This window comes from Myotis lucifugus, unplaced genomic scaffold, assembly GCF_000147115.1.
Source record: "Myotis lucifugus unplaced genomic scaffold, Myoluc2.0 scaffold_401, whole genome shotgun sequence".
Lineage (NCBI taxonomy): Eukaryota > Metazoa > Chordata > Mammalia > Chiroptera > Vespertilionidae > Myotis > Myotis lucifugus.
The window spans coordinates 90,699-115,151 of NW_005871449.1; the positions used below are offsets into that span (position 1 = coordinate 90,699).

The 24,453-nt window shown below is 43.5% G+C and overlaps 1 protein-coding gene across 1 annotated transcript; it reads left to right on the forward strand.

Annotated features, from left to right (window-relative positions):
- The first annotated feature begins 3,364 nt into the window (after positions 1–3,364).
- On the forward strand, positions 3,365–23,274 carry CLUL1 (clusterin like 1). Its single transcript, XM_023743566.1, has 7 exons — positions 3,365–3,479; positions 4,608–4,756; positions 9,290–9,457; positions 11,302–11,731; positions 16,510–16,647; positions 20,099–20,313; positions 23,086–23,274. Exons 1-7 carry the CDS (start codon positions 3,374–3,376, stop codon positions 23,272–23,274), a joined length of 1,395 nt encoding a protein of 464 aa, XP_023599334.1. The 5' UTR covers positions 3,365–3,373.
- Positions 23,275–24,453: the final 1,179 nt, after the last annotated feature.

Here is a 24,453-nt window from a genome sequence, read left to right on the forward strand (position 1 = left end):
CTCACTAGGGGCCTCCCAAAGCCGGTGCTGGTGTGTTCGGGTGGATGTTGGACGAGAGGTCCGGCTCGTTCTTCCAAGAACACACAGTCCAGTGGCTCTTCGTCGTTCCCAACAACAGGAATGCAACTGAGACTAACACTCCATTTCTCCCCCCGCAGATGAGCACACCGCCCGCAGGCCAGAGGAACTGGACTGGGCTGGGCTGGGAGCAGGTGCTGCACCCCGAGGTGGGTGTGGAAGCGGCAGCATCGGGGAGGGATCTGTCTTGTCCCCACAGGTAGGGAGACACAGGGACCTGGCCCGCAGCCCCAGCTCGGTAACTCGGTCACACCGGCCACCTGCACAGCGACCTACATATACCATGGCTCCCGGGGCAGAGCGTGCAGGGCAGAGGGGGGGGAGGGCCTGGGTTATGGCGCCCGGACTGCTGGGACACCAGGCAGCTCTGAGCGAGAGCAAGAGCAAGAGCGAGAGCGAGCTGCGTGATGCTGTGAAGGTCTTCAGAGCATGAGGCCAAGTGAGAAGCAAAATACAGACCTGCAGGGGTGGGGGGAGGAATGTGTCAGCATGTGCTTTTATTTACATAAACAAACAAAAAATGATACAATTGATGAGGGAACTGGGTGTGGCAGACATCTGTACAGATCATGCTGAGCTTTGAACTTCAAGCTATCACCCCGCCGGCTGTGGTGGCTCAGCATCGACCTGTGAACCAAAAGGTCCGGGTTTGATTCCCGTCAGATTCCCGTCAGAGCACATGCCTGGGTTATGGGCTCGATCCCCAGTAGGGGGCGTGCAGGAGGCAGCCAATCAATGAGTCTCTCTCATCATTGCTGTTTCTCTCTCTCCCTCTCCCTTCTTCTCTGAAATCAATAATATATATATAGCTTAAAATAAAATAAAATAAAGGGGGAACATGGATTACAGAAAAAGTCTGCCTGCCAGTAGAGGGTGAGCCACTGAATTGCCTAAATGACTCCATTTTCAACAAAATGTGGGTTTGCTGAAAAAGCGTGTGCAGATGTCAGCCATGAATGACCTCAAGTAGGCCCACACTTGGACAACAGCAAACTACTGAAAGGAGTTCTCAGGGTCAGCGTAGTGCTGGATAGTCTCCTGTGACTGACCTTTCCCGAACAGTGTTCTCTCTTCCTGAGAAAAATACCTACAGGGCTGCTTCCTCCATTGGCCATCAGGTCATCTCTCAGGACAGAACACCTCTATTTATAGATGTGGATTGTTGTTGCTCAATAAGGTTACTTAAAGTCATAGTTCAAGTTTTGCTTTGAGCTGATCTCTTCTCTAATAGCAGTAAGAGGTTTCCAACTAAAACAGCCGAAATGGGGTGTGAGCTGGCCTCTGTGTGTGTCCTGTAATTGCCCAGCCCAGTGCCCAAGTGGAGCAGACATAAACTCCAGACTACAGATAGCTCAAACACAGGGACCAACTTCTCAGGGACCTCAAAAAGCAGGTAGACCGGTTCAGAACTGTCCATCTAACCCGCTTAGAAAGTACTGGGCACGTAATCACTATGGATTGGCTAATCCCTCAGAACCTTCATAGGGGCCCAAGACAATCTTCATATTTCAGTAGCCAGAGGGACCCATCGCTGTAGAGTCTATACCTGGCTATGGTGACTAACAACTAAGTTGTTTTTAAATGAATTACTAAGACGTCACATTATCAGTTCAGCTAATCAATTACCAAATTGTAGAGAGGCTGAAATACTTACCTATTGCATTTTTTAAAACTAATTTATTTTTTTAAAAATATACGTTATTGATTTTGTACAGAGAGGAAAGGAGAGGGATAAAGAGCCAGAAACATCGATCAGCTGCCTCCTGCACACCTCCCACCAGGGATGTGCCCACAACCAAGGTACATGCCCTTGACCAGAATCGAACCTGGGACCTTTCAGTCCGCAGACTGACGCTCTATCCACTGAGCCAAACCAGCCAGGGCCTCTTGCATTTTTATGTGCTAAATTTTATTACTTTATCTAGTTAAAATGTGTTTGCATCTAATCCAAAAATGCCAAACAACTATATAAATAATCTTCAGTGTCTTATCTAAGAGTTTACATACTCTCTTTCATATTGTTGCTTATGCTTCCAATAAAATAAATTTGTTTGTCTATATAGGAATATACATATCATAAACTTCAAACTAAAAAAAATATTTTTATGGCTTTAATGAGTCCTACCAAAACATTTGTGTAAATAAAGTAACTTGAGGTCATTGTTCCTGATCATGTGCACAGTGCGCCCTCTAGCGTTTCTTTCTAAGTCCTACCAAATTTTAAACCATATTCTTAATCTCAAAATGTTAGGTTAATAGGATTAAAAACTGTGTCATCAAATTCATAGAACAAGGCTAAATCCCTGACTCGGATGAAAATTAAATTAGAGAAAAGTGAAGGTCCTTCAAGGAGTTGGTGGTAACCTCACTGGAGAGATACTGCAAAGTTAGTGGCAAATATATTTAAAAGTTTCATTTGCTAAATAGGGTCATAATAGAAAGAGAAGAGTTAGTTCAAATAATAGATGTAGATGTATGTAAAATATGATAACTTTTTAACTACTAGTACTGATGTTATTTTATTATTATATTTAAAAGACATTCCTAATGTTGACTAAATAATGGAAGGTTTTTGTGTGTGTTTGGGAAGAATTAAGGTAATCTAACGTTTTATAGGTTTAACTTTATTAAAGCATACAGTTGTTTTAATTCACTTAACTTTCCTTTGTAAAGTTTTAACCATTTGCATTTTAAGTGTTTATAATTAATGTATATGAAATTAAATATAAAAGGTATTTTATTATCTAAGAAGAAAAACATGTAACTATGAATGATTTATATATATTGATGGGTTTTATAACTATGAGAAAATGTGTGCGGCTGCTTTGTTTCATAAAAAAAAAATAAAGTTGTTTTTAAAAAAAAGTACTTAACCATCAAGGTGAAAACTCACTTGAGGTTCAGAATTGGAGGGGGAAAATCCCTCTGGTATATTTTAACTAATTCTGTGTTTGGGGGAGTTCACCGTTGACAAGGAAATAAAATGGAATTTGGATTCTATGGGGCTGTGAGCCATACTCTCCGTTACCTTACATTTCAAGCACTTCAGGTGATGACCTTATTTAACTGTCGTAAAGAAGGTAAACAAACTGGAGGCCTGAGCTGTCTTTATTTTTTATAATTTATATTTCAGGTTTTCTATGTCTCAGGCCTATGAATTGTCTAAAGTCATAAAGAAAAATAGACAGAAAAATGCTTTGCGTCACCATGTGTTTTCAATGGATGCCAACAGAAACTAACCCCATGGCAGGCATTAGATGCAGGTTTATGTTTCCTTGGCAGTAACAGCGGGAACATGAAGCTGCCACTCCTGGTGTTTATTGTGTATCTGCCATGGTTGAAAGATTGTCGCTGTGCACCTACTTGGAAGGACAAAGCTGCTGTCCATGGAAGCCCGAAGGGTATGTTCAGTTTCTTTATCTGTGCCGTGTCCTGTTTGCATGTCCGGCTGGCACTTACAGTGATTTACAGTGGAGAGATAACCGTATTCATGGCGGCCCTCTGGTTTCATGGTGAGATGTTCTCGAGGCACTCAAACCAAGTAGACGTGACGCCAAACATCTGGATAAAAATAGAAAATTCCAATTGAGTATCTGAGAACATTCCTATATCCAGATGTTTGCTATCACACAGATACAACTTGCCAACTTTTTGACTGCATTTCTTGGTATCATCCAGATGTTTGGTGTCCTCTAAGCACGGTTTTAATGAACAGTGAAATTCTTTTCTAGCATTGGAAAAATTTAAACAACTAAAGTATTCTGTGCAGTTATTCTTGAGATAGTGAGAGAATGGGTTATAATGACATTGAATCTGGTTGGTCTGTGTTCATTAACTTCTGACCTTTGCTTGATAATATATGTTTTGGGTACTTAACACTTAGAACAATTCGTGAGTTAAAACGTTGCTTTTGGGGGGAGATCTAAATTTGGAGGCGAGAATGAGGTCTTTAGGAAGCCACGTTGGCTATTGTGGAGAGAATTATAATGAACTTTATACTCACTAAGGGATTATTAAATTGGGTAAGAGATGTCCAGCAGGTTATTAAAGAATCTTGCATTAAATGAGATACTTTCCAGGTCTGATGCCTCCGGGGAAGGTAATTGAAGCTGAGAGAAAGGGAAATTGTTCACTGGGTTTGAGGTTCCCAGTTGGGTATTTAACATAAATTGTGAAGAAAATTCAAGCTTTTCTATAATACAAACACACTTGAGCTTTAAGTGAAAGAAATCAAATGGGTAAATGAAAACACGCCCTGAGTAAAATGGCAACATTGAGGTTAAATGAACTCTGAGTGGTCTGGGAGCTCAGCAGTGAGGAACAGAAGGTGTGATCCATGCGGCAGCTGGTCCACGTGGCAGCTGACAGCTAATTCATTATGATCTGCTTTCAGAGTCTGATGCTATAAAAGGACAATTAAATATCTATCTAGAAGACATGGGAAAAATGGGTGAATTCATTGTATTTTGATACAGATACACTGTAATCTGATCAGATCTCAAAGAAAAAAGCAGCAACATATCTTTTAGGTTTTTCTGAGCCTGGCGATACAGATGTTGGTGAAGAGGTGAAGAAGGCTTTGATTGGTATGAAGCAGATGAAAACCATGATGGAAAGGAGAGAGGAGGAACATACTAATCTAATGACAACCCTGAAGAAATGTAGAGTGGAAAAACAGGTACAGTGATTGAAAATAACATCTGTTCTTAAACATATGTAGACCATAAATATTGCACTTACAAGGGCAATTGATGACTTACTTATTTTCCCTGATAATAGAGTTTTTTTGGAGAGCAGCTTTTATTGAAGAAATTTTAAATGTCTTCAAAGAACATATTCCTTGTAGAATAGGCCTTTGCAGGACTCCAGACCCAGGAATTGTGGGGACTCGTCTCTGTTGGGGAATGCTGCTTTCTAAAAAATGCCTTATCCTTAGTTCCTTCTGAGTTAGGATATTGAGTCAGAAGTGTTCAGCGAGTTTTTGGCTAGATCAGTGGTCCGCAAAGTTTTTTGATCTCCTATCCCTATTCCTAAAATATTTGTTAGCATTCACTCCTAAACATTATGCGTATTAATTTATTTATAAATTAAAAACATGAGTTACTACCACCTACTAGTAGTTCAAGGCACAAAATACACTTAGGATGAGGTTCGTGGTTAGCTGGGGGGGGGGGGATGTAAGTTTGTATTTCAAATAATCTAGATATTTTGAAATATTTTAGCCCATGTGCCAGGTTCAATTAGATTGTCAGATTCTTATCTGTCACCGATAAAGAGCGCAGAACGAAGAAGTGTCAGCTCTGCCATTGGCTTCTTGTCTTGCTGAGCTGAGATTATTCATAATCTGCTGGGTTTTTAGCCTCATGTACAGTTAGTGAGGACTAGTTTAGTTAAAACAGACAATAAAAATCATCATGTAACTGAGTCTTCTGAAACCCAACTCATTGCAATTGGCTGCAAGTGAACAGAGAGAGGGGACGCCAATGTCAGTGCTTCTGGGATGTGAGGACCCCCCTCCCCCAGGCTCCTCACAGGCCGAGGGCCTTGTGCACTGGTCTGACACAGCACACAACAGAGCACCAGGGTATGAAATAGTACATCAGCCCGACCATTTTTTTTAATTCAAATACCTTGACCTGACAGCTATGGTTCAAGCCATGTACCTTGCCAACAGAGCATACACATTATATTCAAATGTCCATGGAAGATGTTAAAAATTGTCCATATGTTACGATTATGAAGCTCAATACATTTCTAAATTATAGACATTGCGTGGCTCATAATTTAATAGCATTAACCATTAACATAATACTCAAAACAATTAAAACATTTTTTAAAAATTGTTTTCCAGTATTACCCTTTAAATCAAAGAGGAGATCAAAACTTTAACAAACAGAACTTAGGAAATGTTTTAAATGTTAACATTAAGAGGAAATTACTTTTTAAATGTGTTTTCATTAAATAATTTTAAAACTGTGGTAAAATACACAGAATATAAAATTTACCATCTTCATTCCTTTTAAGCGTACAGTTCAGTAGCGTTAAGTACATTCACATGGTTGGGCAACCAATCTCCAGAATTCTTTCCATCTTACGAAACTGAAACTCTGTACTCATCAAACAACTCCCAATTTTTCCTCCCCAGAGTCAATTTTTAAATCTAAAAAATACAAATAGAAGTTCTAGTACTTCCTCCCTGCACCTGTGAAGGTGGAGGCCTCAGGTGGCTGCTGGGATTCTCTGCCCCTCCCGGCACGGTGGCCTCCGGGCCAGTGAGCTATCAGAGCGGGGCTGTGTGACAAGCTGCGGTGCCTGTCACCACACCGCCACCCCCACATCCTGCGGTCCCTAGCAAGGAAAGGAGATTGCCTGACCAGCAGCTGAAAGCCCTCCTTCCTTTTGGCAGCAAGCAAAGGATTTTTAGGAAATGAAAAATAACTCCTTCCTGAGGAAAATGTGGAAGCAAGCCTCTGGGCTTCCCTCTTCCCTGGTGGGCTTGTGAGCCTGGCCTCTGGGACTAATGACACCAAATGTCACTTACAGGCCATGCGTAAAACATCATCACATATGCCCGGCCGGCGTGGCTCAGCGGTTGAGCGGTGATCTATGAACCAGGAGGTCATGGTTTGATTTCTGTTCAGGGCACATGCCCGGGTTGCAGGCTCCGTCCACAGTGTGGGAGGCAGCGAATCAATGATTCTCTCTCATCATTGATGTTTCTATCTCTCTCTCCCTCTCCCTTCCTCTATGAAATCAATAAAAATGTATTTTTAAAACTAAAATGAAATAAAACATTATCACATATACTAGTAACCCTTCCAACACCTGGGTAAAACATTACTTTCATTTATAAATGAGGAAAGTGTGATTCGAGATGTTAACAGGTTAACCCAACACTGTTGTGAATGGCTGGGGAGAAAGTCGGCTGGTGCTTTGCCTGTGGGCCCCAGTGGCTTTGTTTTTCCCCCTTTGCCCAGCCTCCTGGCAAGCCCAGGGTGCAGTCCTATGAAGAGAATGCTCCAGTTAGGGTGGGTCAAGTAAGCAGGGGTTGGTTTCAGTTCTGGCCCTAAAGAATCCTAGGACTCATAAAATTTTAACTTTTCTTTATTGTATAAAAATTCATTGAATCACACTCTTTTTAAAAATATATATATTTGTATTGATTTTTTACAAAGAGGAAGGGAGAGCGATAGAGAGTTAGAAACATCGATGAGCGAGAAACATCGACCAGCCGCCTCCTGCACACCCCCCACTGGGTATGTGCCCGCAGCCAAGGTACATGCCCTTGACCGGAATCGAACCTGGGACCCTTCAGTCCACAGGCCGATGCTCTATCCACTGAGCCAAACCGATTAGGGCTGAATCACATTCTTAAGATCTGGACACTCAATTTAAAAAGTTAATCTTTTAAAAGAAAAACTTGTTTAACCTTAAGTCTCCTAAAATTACTTTAAACCTAGAATAGGGGAAACTTTAGACAAACTATGAATTGGTATATATGGGGTTGGTGCCCCCCATCTCCCAGTACTGAGCACCACCCATCCTCAGTTGACCCAGCATCATATCAACCCCCCTCCTCAGTCCCTTCAGTGAGAACATCAGAAACTTACTAAACTGGAAAACCCTACTGGCTTAGTTTGCCCCCACTCCAGGTTCAGATGGGACTTTGATAAGCTGTAAATTACAGGAATTGATATGGACTGTCAGTGGGTGAGACATTTAGGGGGGAAATGGAAGGGATGGGCAGGGCATTCCTAAAACAGAGAGCTACCTCCTCCATGGCAACATTTCACTGCCAAAACTTGGGACGTGATTTGGTATTAGTTTTTGTTATGCACTTGGGGGCCAGTGGAAGAAAACTAGGAAATACTACAAATAACTTGCTTAATGCCTTGCTTGCTTATCTCACTTAAGACAAAACCTCAAAAGGTAGATCCTATTTTTAATTCCTATTTGCCCAAGGGCAGTGACTGTAGTTTGGAATTTGGAATATTGGGATTTAGATTTATGATGACAACGAGCAGAATATTTAAAACTGGGACTTGAGAAAAGCTGGTGGTATCGCTGCCTGTCAAGGTGAGGCACCCTCCCGCGAGAAGATGTAGGGTTCTAGAGCTGCTCTGCAAAGGAGATAAGAAAACCCTGTCTGGGTCACAAGGTACATTCAGTAGGCGGGGCCCTGCCCGTCCTAATGTGGGACACAGCAAATGCCACCTGGCTTAGCCTCGGAATCCTGCCATGAGGGCAGCTGAGCAGGCCCAGCAAAGGAGATGCCGAAGATCGTCAGTGCCCAGGTGTTTCTTTGGGCTTCCTATGCCAGAAAAGGGTGAATTCTTGTTTTTTCACTAGTTGAGGACACACACTAAATTATTTTTAAGCACAAAAAACTGCCTCCTCGTGTAGTTTTCACTTAAGGGAGTGGCCCTTAGCTCTGCCGCTGTCTTCTAACGGCTGGGTCCATTATTCCCCATAATTCCCGCGAACTATACCTCGGGCCTGGAGGGAGCCTGCCGTCAGAAGTCCGCGCTGGTAGGGAGGCCAGGGGACGGGCGGGGGGCCAGCCTGAGAGGAGCTCAGGGGACAGGGCTGAAGTTCTTAGGGACTGTGTCACTTCTGGGCTCCTCACCACCCAGAGCGGGACTGGCCAAGTGCAGCAAGTCGCCACAAGGGGGCGTGCTCGGGATATGGACAAGAAGAATGAAGGTGCAAAACGTACAGCATCCCCACAATGAGAATGATGAATAGGAAGACTTGATACAAGACCTGCACTTTCTTGCAGCGTTAAAAACTTACAAAAATTAAAGGCGGCATAACTGAAATAGATTAATGTGTCAGTTTTCTAAGCCTTAAAACTACCTTCTACAGCCCTCAAGAACTAGATATGAAGACAGACAAGTAAACTTGTTACCGTTGTTCCCCAAATTAGGGACTGCGTCTAGTAATGTCTGTCCCATAGCAAGCACTCAGTAAATACCTAGTGAGTGAATAGATGAACAGATGGGTAAGCTCTTCACAGTCTTCAGTAGGAACTCATCAGTGCCCTTAATCGAAGAGAAAGCTTTCTTTGGGGTAGATCTGTCGGCTGCCAGGGGCCTGAAGAAGGAATGAAGAAGTAGTCTAGAATTGGGGTATTTTTAAAGAGTGAAATCAACTGAAGTATACAGAGAGTCATGAAATGCAAATAGGATGTTTGTTTCCACTTTTTAATTAGGAGGCCCTGAAACTTATGAACGAAGTTCAAGAACATCTGGAAGAGGAAGAAAGGCTGTGCCAGGAGTCTTTGACAGATTCCTGGGACGAATGCAAGTCTTGCTTGCAAAGTGACTGTGTGAGATTTTATACAACCCATCAACCTAGTTGGTCCTCTATGGGAAATGTGGTAAGGGAATAAAAGAGTTTATGATTTTAAAGTTTTTAAGGTATCTTCTTCAACTTACTTTTAAAATTTTAATTTATATTAATACTTAGAATAGAGATGCCTGATATGATATTGGCCTTTTGCAATCTAGAATCTAACATTCATGTTTATGTATGATTTGCCTGGTCTGCACAATTTATAAGTTAGAACAGCCATTCAGTATTTGTCCCTCCCTTTAATGACACTGTGTGAATGAAACCCTAACGCTGTCTGCCTGGTATGTATTATTTGTGAACACATTCCCACTAGATTGTAAGCTCTATAAAGGCAGGGACCATACTCCATTTATCTTCATTAAAGCATTATAGATATCCAATAAATGTTGCTGAATTGCATTCTCAAAATAATAGTATTATAGTCTCTGATTTCAAGCTGCTTTAATTTTTTCCCCTGGAGGCCAAACATTTGAAGACCTTCTCTGCCTCCTGAATCTCTCCTTCAATGGGCTTGCCCTCCATTGGAGCTTGCACATGCATGTGCACACACACACAGACTAGTATTCCCCTTGAGCCTACCCATGCATGTCTTATAGGACTGGCGTGTTTTCTTTTTTGTCCCCTGGCTATCTTCTGGGCAGAGGGAATCACAGAGGGAGGTGACCTGAATACGATGAGCTCTGCCCCACAAAAGTCTCCTACTCTATTGGCCTGAATTTCCCTTCCCCTTCACGAAGTGAGTTGAATATGAAATGGAGTGAAATTTCCCACTGCATATTAGAGCATGCACTAATTAGAGTGTGCTCCTGGCTTGGCAGTGCCATACCCAATTATAGAGGGAACAACCCTTAGGATGATCATATGCCAAGTTAATTTGCCTCCACTGTTAATTGCATCTGCTCTGTTTTTATTGCCACTCTCGAATACACCAGAAGATGGTGGAATAAGAACTGGCGGGAAGTCAGGAGGTTGGGAGACCGTTCCTATCTGTGCCAGTGTGTGGTCTCATGAACATTTCTTGGCTCTTTAAAGCTTTGCTTTTATAAATGGATTCAGGTAAACAGAAGCCGGCAGAGGGAGAGGCAGACGACCCACCCAGATTACTTTTTGAGAAAGGCATGAGTCCTCTAAGAATTTCTGGAGAATTCTTTGAACTGCAGTGAGATGCTACAGCAGTGACGTTCGGTAGTTGATACGTTCCACAACACGCAACGTAGCAGCCATATCACTATCACATAAAGGCCATATGCTCTGGCACAAACTTAGCTGTCCCATAGATGAAGTAGGACATGGTGTGACTGCTGGAAACTCCTCCCAAGGAGCAGGGAGTTCTATAATTAGAGCGTCATTCCTTTCACTACAGCTACGAGGGCTCTGCTCACTGCAAACGAGTAACCATCCTAAGTAACCTGTTTAGCGGTACTAGGCATCTACACTTCAGTGTGAATGTTTTGATGAGATGAGAAAGAGGAGAACATAAAGACACTAATGATATTCCACCAAAGGGGAAAAGAGAAGAACTAAGACACTGAGATAGAGGTGAGACCAGAGCCTTCTTTGTGCCCTTTGGACCACGGCATGCCAACCACCGCCAGCCTGTGGCTTGCCAACAATCTTGAAAACTTGGCCTTGTTAGGCCTTTGATAGGCAAACGTAAACCAAAAGGAATTTCAGATCCTATTTCCACCGTCAAAGCCAAAGCCCGTACAAGAGTGTTAATAAATTACCTTCCATTGAATTACCTGTTCCTAGTTTGCCCAGATTTGTTCTTGATTTAGAACGACTGTCAGTTTACTTTAAAATTTACAATAAAAAAATAGCCCAGAAAGAAAATAAAATTCCATTCCATTTCTGTCCCCAACCCCACAGATTGGACAGTTTTTTAGGAAGATATATCAATTCCTGTTTCCTCTCCATGAAGAGAAGGAAAAAGAGCTCCCTGTCGCTGAAAAGGTCCTGGAGGAAGATGCACAAGTGACCCAAATAGAGCACATGTTCAGCCAACTGACCGTGGACGTGAGATGTCTCTTTAACAGGAGTTTTAACGTCTTCAAACAGATGGAGCGAGAATTTGACCAGGCTTTTCGGTCATATTTCATGTCAGATACAGATGTAATCGAGCCTTACGTTTTCCCAGCTTTATTCAAAGAGCCAACCAAAAAAGCTGATCTGGTGCAGAGCTGGGATGGTCCAGGCCTCTTCCAGCTGTTTTGTGATTTCAGTCTCTCCATTTACCGAAGTCTCAGTACCACCGTCACTGAGACACTGAATGCCATGGAGGACCGGCCAAAACACCAAGGCGAGTATTAAAAGATTATTTTCACTTAGATGTTCATGCTAAAGTCAAGTTTTATTTAGCTGTGGGAATGCTAGACATTTCTAAGTCCTTGTACAATGTTTCTGAGAGTGGCAATTTCTGGAGAATCAAAGTTTCAGAGCCTTTTAGAAGCTTTGAAATCTGCCAAACACCATCCCTCTCCCATCCTCCTCCAGAGCTCTGTGGGGCTGTTCTGTCATTAAAACAAAGTTTCAAAGCTGAAAAAGAAAATGCTGGTGGGGTGAGAACTTCGCGGGGGAAGAGGTTTCCTCCTTCATAAAGACTCATGCAGATGCTCAGCTCGATTCTGCTGGAACATCCAGGAGTTTCTTTAAAATCAGTCTCCTTAACTCCCAGTGTGGTAAGAAGCCTAGTGTCACAGAAAACCAGGTCATATTTAGTGCCCTCCATGGCCTCCTCTGCATCACTACTGTAATTCCCTAAGTCATAATATGTATGCACAAAACCACAGAAAATGCTCACAGGCAAACCCAAAACTACAGAAATAGGAATTTCTGTAAAAGATAGGAATTGCCTTTTACTGCCCTGGCCGGTTGGCAAAGTGGTTAGAGCCTTGGCTTATTTCCAAACTCATCAGCTTGTATATGTTAATTATATACAGATTTTTGTATGTAGGAAAAAAGGGGCTCCTTCTAGCTGACTATTTTCTAATTATATCAGCTGTCACTGGCAACATTTGAATCAAATTCTCCAAGTTGCCCTGACATTGCATAGCAGGCTTCTATGGAGGAGGGGCTTCCCTCACACCGTCAGAAACTGCAGCCAGGAAAACACACATTACATCCTTCCCGTCCCATTGTTCCTTGAGAGAACAGCCATCGTTACTGGAATTGTCATCAGGTTCTATTTCAGGGTCTGGTGGCCTTTTCTGGTAAGTCAGGTGTTTCGTCTGGTATTCCCTTCTGAGATTCCAAGTTCACCAAATATTCAGGACAACATAAGGACAACACACTAAATATATCAATGCGGGGATGATATTGGATAAGTTTTGCCTGCATTTTTATGTAGCTATCAATTGTCTTGGAATAACAGTCCAACGATAAAGAACATGTTCATTGAAACAAAATTATGCCCTCCTCCTACCCTAGCTTTCACTTTGTGTAGCAATCTTACACATGAGTTGCTACACTCAAATGTGCACAAGAGTACTAGTAACTCAGACCGTTGAAATCTAAACAATTTCCCAACCACTGCAACTCCCTCCTCCACCACCAACTCAGAATGTGCGTTTCCACCAATCTGCAAGAGGGTCCTCCCCATTCACACACTCTGGCACCAGCCCCTACTCTCAGCTGGCTCCTGGCCCCCCTTCTCCCTGCCCCTCAAACCACCTTCACCTCAGTGGTAACTTGAAGATCCAGGGTCCCCTATAAATGCAAAAATTAAAAACAAAAACAAAACAGCCAGTGTTATACCTTTATACTCTTCTTTCTCCAGTAACCCTACCCTAACCAGATGGTATGCAGCAAGCTCAACAAAGTAAACATTCTCTTCACAGAACACATGAGGCTATTTATTAAAAATTAGAGGCCTGGTGCACAACATTTGTGCACTGGGTGGGTGGGGGTCCCCTCAGCCCGCCTGCACCCTCTCACAGTCTGGGACTCCTTGGGGGATGTCCAACTGCCGGCTTAGGCCCACTCATGGGGAGCAGGCCTAAGCCAGCAGGTGAACATCCCCCGAGGAGTCCTTAGTGTTGCTGTGGAGGCGGGAGGGGCTCCCACCACCGCCGCTGCACTCACCAGCCATGAGCCTGGCTTCTGGCTGAGCAGCGCTCTCCTTGTAGGAGCACACTGACCACCAGGGGGCAGCTCCTGCATTGAGCATCTGTCCCCTGGTGGTCAGTGTGCATCATAGAGAGCAGTCATTCCACTGTTCAGTCAATTTGCATATTAGGGTTTTCTTATATAGGATAGGCAGGCAGGGGCTGGAGGGTATTTACATGTGGTTTCCATCACTTTTCTGGACAGGTGGTAAGTGAAAAGTAAACCTATGGCCTCTAGAAAATCCATTTAATGAGAAGACATTTTGAACTTTGCTCCTTTTTAAAGTATATATATATATATATATATATATATATATATATATATTATTGATTTCAGAGAGGAAGGGAGAGGGAGAGGGAGAGAGATAGGAACATCAATGATGAGAGAGAATCACTGATCAAATGCCTCTTGCACCCCCACTACTGGGGATTGAGCCCACAACCCAGCATGTGCCCTGACCGGGAATCGAATCTTGTCATCCTGTTTCATAGGTCGATGCTCAACCACTGAGCCATGCCAGCTAGGCAAGAAACAGACATTTAAAATACATATATATTAATGTGCTGGATATATATATATATATATATATATATATATATATATATATATATACGAGAGGCCCAGTGCACAAAAATTTGTGCACTCGGGGGGAGGGGGAGTCTCTCAGCCCGGCCTGTGCTCTCTCGCAGTCTGGGACCCTCGGAGAGATAACAACCTGTCGTCTTAGTCCTGCTCCCGGGTGGCAAAGGCCAGGCCCAATCTCTAGGGTCAGCCTATGCTCGGGCTCAGAGCAGGGCACATTGGGGAATTGAGCAGCCCCCTCCTATCACTCTCAAGCCAGAGTTGATGGGAAGGTTGGAGCTCCCCCCTCTTTCACACACAGAGCAGGCCGTATCAGGAGGTTGGGGCGCTTCCCCCTGTCACACACAGAGCAGGCCGAATCAGGGGGTTGGGGCGCCTCCACTTTCACACTCAGGGCAGGGCCGATGGGGGAGGTTATGGCTCTACCCCTTCACACACAGAGCAGGGTCCGTGGGGGGGGGGGGTGGTTGGGGCGCTGCACCCTGTCACACACAGAGCAGGGCCGATCAGGGGGTTGGGGTGCCTTCCTATCAGGCACAGAGCAGGGCTGATCAGGGGGTTGGGGCACCTTCCCTGTCACGAACAGAGCAGGGTGGATAGGGAGGCTGTGGCCCCGCCCCCTATCACACACAGAGCGCAGGGCGATCAGGGGGTTTGGGCGCTGCCCCTGTCACGCTGATCCCGGTGCTGGGAGGCATATTACCCTTTTACTATATAGGATAGAGGCCTGGGGGCCGGCTGGTTTGCCCTGAAGGGTGTCCTGGATCAGGGTGGGGGTCCCCCACTGGGGTGCCTGGCCAGCCTGGGTGAGGGGATAATGGCTGTTTGCAGCTGGTCATACCCCCTTCAGGGTGGGGGTCCCCACTGGGGTGCCTGGCCAGTCTGGGTGAGGGGCTGAGGGCCGTTTTCAGGCTGGCGGGTGACTGAAGCTCCCAACCTCTCCTTTTCTTCTTTTTTTTTTTAATTCTGGGCCAGGTTTAGCTCTGAGGCTTGGCTCCAGCTTTGAGGCCTCAGCTGCTGAAAGCAGGTTTCTGGCCTTTGTTTACCTTCTGTATTTGAAACAATGTTGCGGTCCTGCTGGCTGAAGCCGGGCTGACTAAAGCAGATTTCTGGGTTTTGTTTAGCTTCTATATTTGTTACAATGTTTCTTAGAGTTGCAGCTGAGAGGCCGGCAGCAGCAGGCGGGGAACCTGGCTTCCTCCATCACTGGAGCAAGCAAGCCTCCCTGTTCGCTTCAAGCTGCCTGGCTGCCGGCCGCCATCTTGGGTGGCAGTTAATTTGCATATCTCACTGATTAGCCAATGGGAAGGGTAGCAGAGGTACGGCTAATTACCATGTTTCTCTTTTATTAGATAGGATATATATATATATATATATATATATATATATATATATATATAATTGATTTTATAGAGGAAGGGAGAGAAAGAAATAGAAACATCAATGAAGGGAATCACTGATCGGCTGCCGCCTGCATGCCCCACACTGGGGATCTAGCCTGCAACCCAGGCTCATGCCCTGACCGGGAATCAAACAATGACCTCCTGGTTCACACGTTGATGCTCAACCACTGAGCCATGCTGACTGGACAAGAAACAGACATTTTTAATATCTTTGAAACTACAACATATTTTGCAATATGGCTTTAAAAAATTAAAATAATTAAAATTTTAAAATACAAATCTAAATAGAAAAGTAGCTTACAATTCCCTATTTTTTAAAAAATATATCTTTATTGATTTCAGAGAGGAAGGGAGAGGGGGAGAGAGAGAGACATAAACATCAATGATGAGAGAGAATCATTGATCAGCTGCCTCCAGTACGCCTCACACTGGGTATTGAGCCCACAACCCAGGCATATGCCCTGACCCAGAATGGAACCATGACCTCCTGGTTCATAGGTCAATGCTCAACCACTGAGCCACTCCAGCCAGGCACAATCCCCTATTTAGTTAACCCCACTGACATCAGAAATAATAGTGTTAAAAATAAGCTAAATTTAAAATAATTCATATATACAAAGAAACAAAATTAATGAAAGCTGTCCTCTCCTACCCCATCAAGTCTCTCTCTGAATAACAGTTAGCATTAATAATTCCTCATGATTCCTTCCAGAAAATAAAATTCTTTCTGGGGGTGGGGCAAAGGGAGTGTACTCATAATGATGAGTAATAATAATTTGTAATGAGATTGCTGCATTAGAGGATATATACAACTTTCAATAGATGTCAAATTGTCTTAGCATGTGGTTGCACCAACATGCATGCCTATGATTAAGTACAGGAAGACGATTTTGAAAGCACAGGAAAGAAAAAGAAATGGCATTGTTATCCACGCCCTGGAAGCGCAGACTGTAATGACACTGACGTGTAAATGCTGCGTTACCTGCAGACGCTGACCCTGGAGGCCTGAGTTCAAAGACAGTGCCTGTGTGGAACAGAGGACCATGTGGAGAACTTGGCCAGAATTCGTCAGAATGTTTCCACTGTCATGCAAGATGCCAAAAATGTCAGGATTATCTATGGGAAGGTAAATAATTATTATTTTCTCAGGGTTTCAATAGTATTCTGGTCAGAGGTAAAAACAACAACAAAAACAACAACTCACTTTTACAAGCAACTCACTTTTACAAGCATCATGGATTTATTTGCTTCCCTTCAAGCACTTTTTTAGCAAGCTCATCTCCAGATGGAGGTGCTCAGTGTAGTTTATAAACTTCTATTATTGAAAAGTAGGTAAAATCACTCTTTCCCTTTTTAAAATTCCCTCCCTGTTCCTGTGCAAGTTTTTATGGTTGAAGACCAAACCAACACAACTGTGTGCAAAAGAGAACTAGGAACAAATTAGGACAACTCCTTCTTTCTTGCGAAAGAAAGAAAGAAAGAAAGAAAGAAAGAAAGAAAGAAAGAAAGAAAGAAAGAAAGAAAGAAAGAAAGAAAGAAAGAAAGAAGGAAAAAAAGAGAGAAAGAAAGAGAGAAAGAAAATAAAGAAAGAAAGAGAGAGGGGGGGAGAGGGAGGGAGGGAGGGAGGGAGGGAGGAAGGAAGGAAGGAAGGAAGGAAGGAAGGAAGGAAGGAAGGAAGGAAGGAAGGAAGGAAGGAAAGAAACCCCACCGATGAAGGCAATCTTCCCCTTAAGAAAGCAAAGTTTTAGCCAAGTGATTTCTCTTTTCTTTTTGAAAGTGGCACTAACTTTTCCCATTTGGCAGGTTAATTACTAACTGGTATTTAAAAATGGGAAGTGGCTGCTCCTCACAAGCCCCAAGCAGACTTTGCTCTCCCAGATCTAACATGGCCTTTGTTCCACCCGCGGAGAGAAACCCTTTGCCCTGCCCATAGGACCCACACCGCTTCCCTTCTCCCTTCCCTCCCCTCCCTGTACTTCCGGGAAGGAAAGTTGCTCCTTTGGCCCTAGCTAGTTTGACTCAGTGGATAGAGCTTCAGCCTGCGGATTGAAGGATCCCGGGTTCGATATTTCTGTCTTTCCCTTTCTCTTCCATTCTCTGAAAATCAATGGAAAAATATCCTCAGGTAAGAATTAAATAAAAAAATAAAGTTGCTCCGTCACCCTACTAGGACCTGAACACAAAATTTCTTACAAAAGCCAAGAAGAGCTTTTGATTCTGGTGCTTCTGTTTGCCAAAGCCCTACAGGAAGGACATTCTAAAAAGTGTGGCTAGGGGCTTGGAGTAAGAGGTTGAATATAAACGGGACCTTTTTGTTAGAGCCAGGAGGGCCTTATTTTTTCTGAATTGCTAACTGGGTCTCTCAATATAGCTCCTTCGTACCGATGTTCTGAGGATCCGATAAGATGTCTGACGGGGTAATGATGCTCATTATTCAAGTGTCTGTTTTTTAAGTCATAGTGTGAGACTGCACACAGAAACAGAAGTTTTCATAAGAGAAAAATGCACACTAATGTACTAACCACTTACAAAAACAGTCCCATTCAAACATTTCATCGTTAACCTCCTTTCATCCAGTTAGAAGCTTTAGTGAATAATCTCTGATTGTCATAAACTAATACAGATGATGGGGGAGGGGGTTGGAGGAAGGTGGTTAAAAGGTACAAACTCCCAGTTATATCATAAATAAGTGCTGGGGATGTAATGGACAACATGCTGTCTAGTTAGCACTGCTCTGTGGCTTATATGAAAGTTGTTAAGAGAGTAGATTCTAAGAGTTCTCCCACAGGAGCATGTTCTTTTCCCTTTCCTGTATCTATGTGAGGTGATGGGCATTAACTAAGCATAATGCAGGAATCCTTTCAAAATATATGTAATCAAACCATCATGCTGTACACCTTAAACTTATAAAGTGATATATGTCAATCCTTTCTGAATAAAACTAGAAAAAGGTATTTGCAACGAGATACTGGCAAATGTGACCCAAGTGGAGGGTTGAAATGTGCTTGCACACGAAGGGTTGTCCTCTTGCTGTCAGAAACCTATGCATCACGCTGTGGAAAAGCCCCGGCTGGCCTTCTGGAAGATGAGAGGTGCCAGCTGAGGACCCCGAAATGTGCACGGGGCCGCCCTAGCCCACCCAGGCACTCTCAAAGAGGGTAAATGAGCGTCCCTTGTAGAAATCTACTTGCCTAAGATCACGAGGGAAATCACCACCTTCCCCCCACAATTAAAAAAATCTTTATATCACTATTCTAAAATATAACTGAAATTGCAAATGAAGACACTTTAAAAGGATATCCATAGGTCCTTTCAAATGTATACTGTATCTTGATATCTGTGACTCACTTTGTTTTCATAATAGTTTCTTGGATAACTTTTCAAACATACACTATTACACTTGTATTTCCCTACAAGTACAAAGGTCTCCCTCTCCTACAGATCCCAAAATAATCTGCAGAAGTGTGAGGCCCCAGGTAACCTTGGGTTATACCTTTGTATCAGAAAGAACCAATAGCCCTAACCGGGTTTCTCAGTGGATAGAGCGTCGGCCTGAGGACCAAAGGGTCCCGGGTTCAACTGTCAAGAGCATGTGCTTTGGTCGCAGGCTCCTCCTGGGCCCGGGCCCCGGGCCCTTGTCATGGCTCATGTGGGAGGCAACCAGTTGATGTGTTTCTGTCTTTCCTCTCTCTTTCACTCTCTCTAAAAATCAATGGGAAAATATCCTCAGCTGAGGATTAAAAAATAATGATAAAAGAACTAATAAAGGATGTTTAAGACCTGAGATGAGGTAGTTACCTGGCTTCTGATTGGTGGATTTCTCCCCACTCCTATCTTGCTGAAGGCACGGTTTTTTAGTAAACAGCAAAAGACAGTTTATCGAGACTGGTCTTTCTCCACAACACCGATCTCTTATGATTTAAAATGCCCTAACACATGGAAACTTCCATAGTATACAGATAATCTTTACACAATATTAACCCACTCATCAGCACACCTATATAAGTTCCTATAACACTGTTACCGTTCGGATGGGCTGTTTGGCAATAATAACAAAGAACTGGAGGATCTTAGTGGCTTGTAAACACAAAGGCTTACTAGTATTTCTCACTCTACAGCGTGCCAGTTACAGTTTGAGCGAGGTCCTGCTCCACATCTCCTCACTAGGATGACAGAGCCTCCACCACAGGGAACATGATAAACCCCAAACTGTTCTCAAAGGCTTCCTCCCGAAGTGAGACACATCTCTTTGAAGAAGGTTGTGCTCGACTTCAAGGTGGCAGGAAGTGTGTTCCCCCACGTGTCCTGATCAGAATATCAGTGAGCAGCCCTAATGGCTTTCGGAGACAGCACAGAAAGAAGGAAAAGGAAGAGTAACATCTGTTAAGTCTACATTGTACACCGTGTGATCAGGCACTTTACATTATTTCATTCCCGCCCATTTTACTTCGTTGAAAACTCACTCAAGGTCAAAAGGCTGGAAATAGAAAGCTAACCGGCTAGGATTTAGACTCACATCACCCAACTCCAAATGTCATGGACCTTTTCCTTTACCACATTACCTTCTTCTTTGTTAGACTGTCCTGATGTACCCGAACTACACACAGAAGTAGATGAGGCCCTTAAATTGGTCAACATATCCGATCAGCAGTACGTGCAGATTCTCCAGGTGACTCAACATCATCTGGAGGACACTGCGTATCTGATGGAGAAGATGAGAGAGGAATTTGGCTGGGTGGCTGAACTGGCAAACCAGACTCTAGGAACTGAGAACACCTTCAGTTCCAGAAAGGTAATGGAGGACCCAAGAACAGATATGGAGGTTACATGTGCATACGTTGATTTTTCTGTTGATTTGTGTATTTGAAAAAAAAAACTGTAAGAGGCTATTTATGTTTTCATTGTGGTTGTATTCAGGCTAACCTGATATAATGTAGTGCACATGGTCTTTAGAAAACAGAAAACTCTAGAAAGAAAACCAATTTAAAACACAAAATACTTGGTAGTCTAGAGATGGCCAATTCTGCTTAGAGCTGTGGTGCTATAACTGATACAGGGAACCGTGAGGAAACTTGGCCAATATGCCCTAGCCCAGTGATGGCGAACCTTTTGAGCTCGGCGTGTCAGCATTCTGAAAAACCCTAACTTAACTCTGGTGCCGTGTCACATATAGAAATTTTTGATATTTGCAACCATAGTAAAACAAAGACTTATATTTTTGATATTTATTTTATATATTTAAATGCCACTTAACAAAGAAAAATCAACCAAAAAAAAATGAGTTCGCGTGTCACCTCTGACACGCGTGTCATAGGTTCGCCATCACTGCCCTAGCCAGTTTGGCTCAGTGGATAGAGCATCAGCCCGCAGACGGAAGGGTCCCGGGTTTAATTCCAGTCAAGGGCACATACCTTGGTTGCAGGTTCCCCAGCCCTGGTTGGGGTACGTGCAGGAGGCAACCAATCAATGTGTCTCTCTCACATCGATGTTTCTGTCTCTCCCTCTCCCTTCTACTCTCTCTAAAAATCAATGGAAAAATATCCTCTGGTGAGGATAAATAAATAAAACTTGGTCAATATCGACTTTAAGAGAGAAGACTCAGATTCAGCAACTTGAGTTCAAAAGCTAACTCAGAAACTAGCCAGCTGAGTAAATTTGGGAAAATTCCTCAACTTCTCCAGGCCTCAGTTTTTCTACCTGAAAGATGGGACTAATAATAGCTACTTTAAAATGTACATCTGTATAGCAATTAGTATAGTTCCTTATACAAAGCAAGAGTTCTGTAAATTATAGCTCTTATTAGTTTTTTACATAATAAGCTGCTAAATCACCTTGACAATTAAACATATACCTTTACATAAAAACATATTGCCATGGATTTATACCATGTCTCTCATATTCAATCAGTAACTCCTTTTTTTTAAAATATACTTTATTGATTTTTTACAGAGAGGAAGGAAGAGGGATAGCGAGTTAGAAACATCAATGAGAGAGAAACATCGATCAGCTGCCTCCTGCACACTCCCTACTGGGTATGTGCCCGCAACCAAGGTACATGCCCTTGACCGGAATCGAACCTGGGATCTATGAGTCCACAGGCCGGCGCTCTATCCATTGAGCCAAACCGGTTAGGGCAGTAACTCCTTTTATATGATATATAACAGTGACTACATTTCTTTCCTGACTACCCTTGCCCTGCCACACACATTACGTTAATAAACAAAGGAGGCAGGTTAGCAATTCCTGATGAGGTCAGTATTGACAGGTTCCTAAAAAGACTTGGATACAAAAATGACTGGACAGAGTCATTGAAGATGCAATATTTTGGGCAGCATGTAATGCTGGTGACCTGTCCCGATCTCTGGGGATCCAGCTACCAGCTCCGGCAGGTGCTGCTGCTAACTGCTCAGCCTGCAGCTTCTCCAAAGCGTTGTCCTTGGGGCTACTTATGCTCCAGGAGCTCCCTGCAGGATCAGGCTGCGGCTAGAGGTCACCTGAGGCCACACCCTTGACTGGCTTCTCCCTCTTCTCAATCTTGCTTGCCTCATCCCCTTAAAAGTTTCACTTCACCAGGCTGGTATGGCTCCGTGGTTGAGCATCGATCCATGAACCAAAAGGTCACTGGTTCAATTCCCGGTCAGGGCACATGCCCAGGTTGCTTAATATTTTGCTTTAATTTATTTATAAGGGCTTCTATTTGAAAAAAAATTTCAAATAGTTCTCTTAAGATTACATCAAGTTGCCAGAACCGGTTTGGCTCAGTGGATAGAGCGTCGGCCTGCGGACTCAAGGGTCCTGGGTTCAATTCCGGTCAAGGGCATGTACCTTGGTTGCGGGCACATCCCCAGTGGGGGGCGTGCAGGAGGCGGCTGATTGGTGTTTCTCTCTCATCGATGTTTCTGACTTTCTATCCCTCTCCTTTCCTCTCTGTAGAAAATCAATAAAACATATTTAAAAAAAAAAGATTACATCAAGTTGCATATCAGAAAAATTTAATTTAAAGTGTTAAAGTCAAAGTATAGGCACTTGAGAATTCATTAAGACAGCAACTATCATGCATTTCAGATTACTGGTTCTTATAAAAACCACACGCACATGTATAAAACTTGGTGCATCATGTTAATGTTTGCGGCACAGTCAGTCGCACTCACCAAATGTTCCATTTGCTCACTCACATTTCCAGCTTCTCTTACAGTTAAGTGGTGCCAGGTGGCAAGTTCTGGCCAAGGAAATGTGAACAAAATGGCAAGTGTTATTTCTAGTCTGAGATATAGTGAAGGGTCTCTTTCTCTACCGAGGCCACAAAGAAAGCCACGTGTTCCATATGCTACAGCTAGGAGATGACATACCTCTGTCAATGAGGGTCCTGAGTGTCTATGTACAGAGCCCATATGGACATGTTGCATGAGTGAGAAATAATTTTTGTGGTATGAAATCGCTGGAATATTGGGGCAAATTTGTTACCTCAGCACAACCTATCTTATCCTGACTAATGTGGTAGTAAATTAATCCTGACTGTGCACTGGGATTTAGTGATCTTTTACTGTTTAATCCTTCTTCTCAGGTAGTTCCAGATGTTCACCAAGGAAACATTTCCAAACAAGATGAAACGATGATAGACTTAAGCATTCTGCCTTCCCCCAATGTCACACTCAAGATCCCTCTTGAAGAAAGTTCTGAGAGTTCTAACTTTGTTAGCTACGTGCTGGAAAAAGCTGTACAGCATCTTAAGGAACATTTTAAAACTTGGTAAGCAGAGTGTCTGATTAGGAATGCTTTGTTAACAGACATAGATGATTCATAAAAGGAAAAAAAACTAGTTTTAAAATAACTGGAAAATATGCTCAACCTCATTAATAACAAAGACAAAATAGCATTTTTTTGCCTATCAAATTTGCAGATTAGAAAAAAAATATACAAAGTTCCGATAGGAATGTGATGAAATGGGAATTCTTATATGTTATTGGCGGGAATATAAATTGTTTCTGCCTTTTTAAAAAGCTGCATGTCTATGCATGTCAAAAACCATAAGGGTTCTTTTTGATACAATAATTCCACTTCTGGAATCAATCCTAAGGAATAATCTAAATTTGATTAAAAGTTCTCCCCCTCCCCCCTACAGTCCTGGCTAGGTGGCTCAGTTGGTTGAAGCATTGTCCTGTACACCAGAAGATTGCCAGTTCAATTCCTGGTCCAGACACATGGCTAGGTTGCAGGTTCTAACCCCAGTAGGTGTGGGAGGCAACTGATTGATGTTTCTCTCTCTCACATCAATGTTTTTCTCTCTCCCCCCCCCCCACAATCAATTTTTAAAAAAATTCTTGGGTGAGGACTAAAAAAAAAGTGCCCCCTACCCCAAGATCTATATTTGCAAAATCATTTAAGACTAGAGACCCAGTGCATGAAATTCGTGCATGGGTTCGGTCCCTAAGCCTAGCCAGTGATCAAAGCATGAGCATCTGGCGTGGAAGGGCAGGTTCCCAGCTGACCTCTGGGCCCTGGGCAGCACCTGGGCCTCTGGGTCCCCACACGCCCCCTCTGCCTGAATCACAGCGCCCAAGTCCCCATGTGGAGATATGGTGAGCGTGGCAGGGTTCCATGGGCTGGGGTGCAGTGTGGGCCTCTGGGCCACCCAGTGGCGCTGCACGGAAGCCAGGCAGGCAGTGCGCTCTCTCCCGGCCGGCCTCGCAGACTGGCTCCTGCATGAACCCACGGGGAGCCCAACCAGGCCCTGCAGACGGGCACTGGTCAGGTGTGCTAGGGTGAGGCGGAGACAGAGGGCGGTGAGACATAAGGTTGGACTAGACTAGACGGTCTGGAATCCACACAGGTGAGTCTGCGTCCTGTGGAAATATACAAGCATATCCTCTCCCCCAGGTTAAAAGTAAATCACGTCCCTTCCAGGCTCCAGTAAGCAAGTCTCTCCATTTGA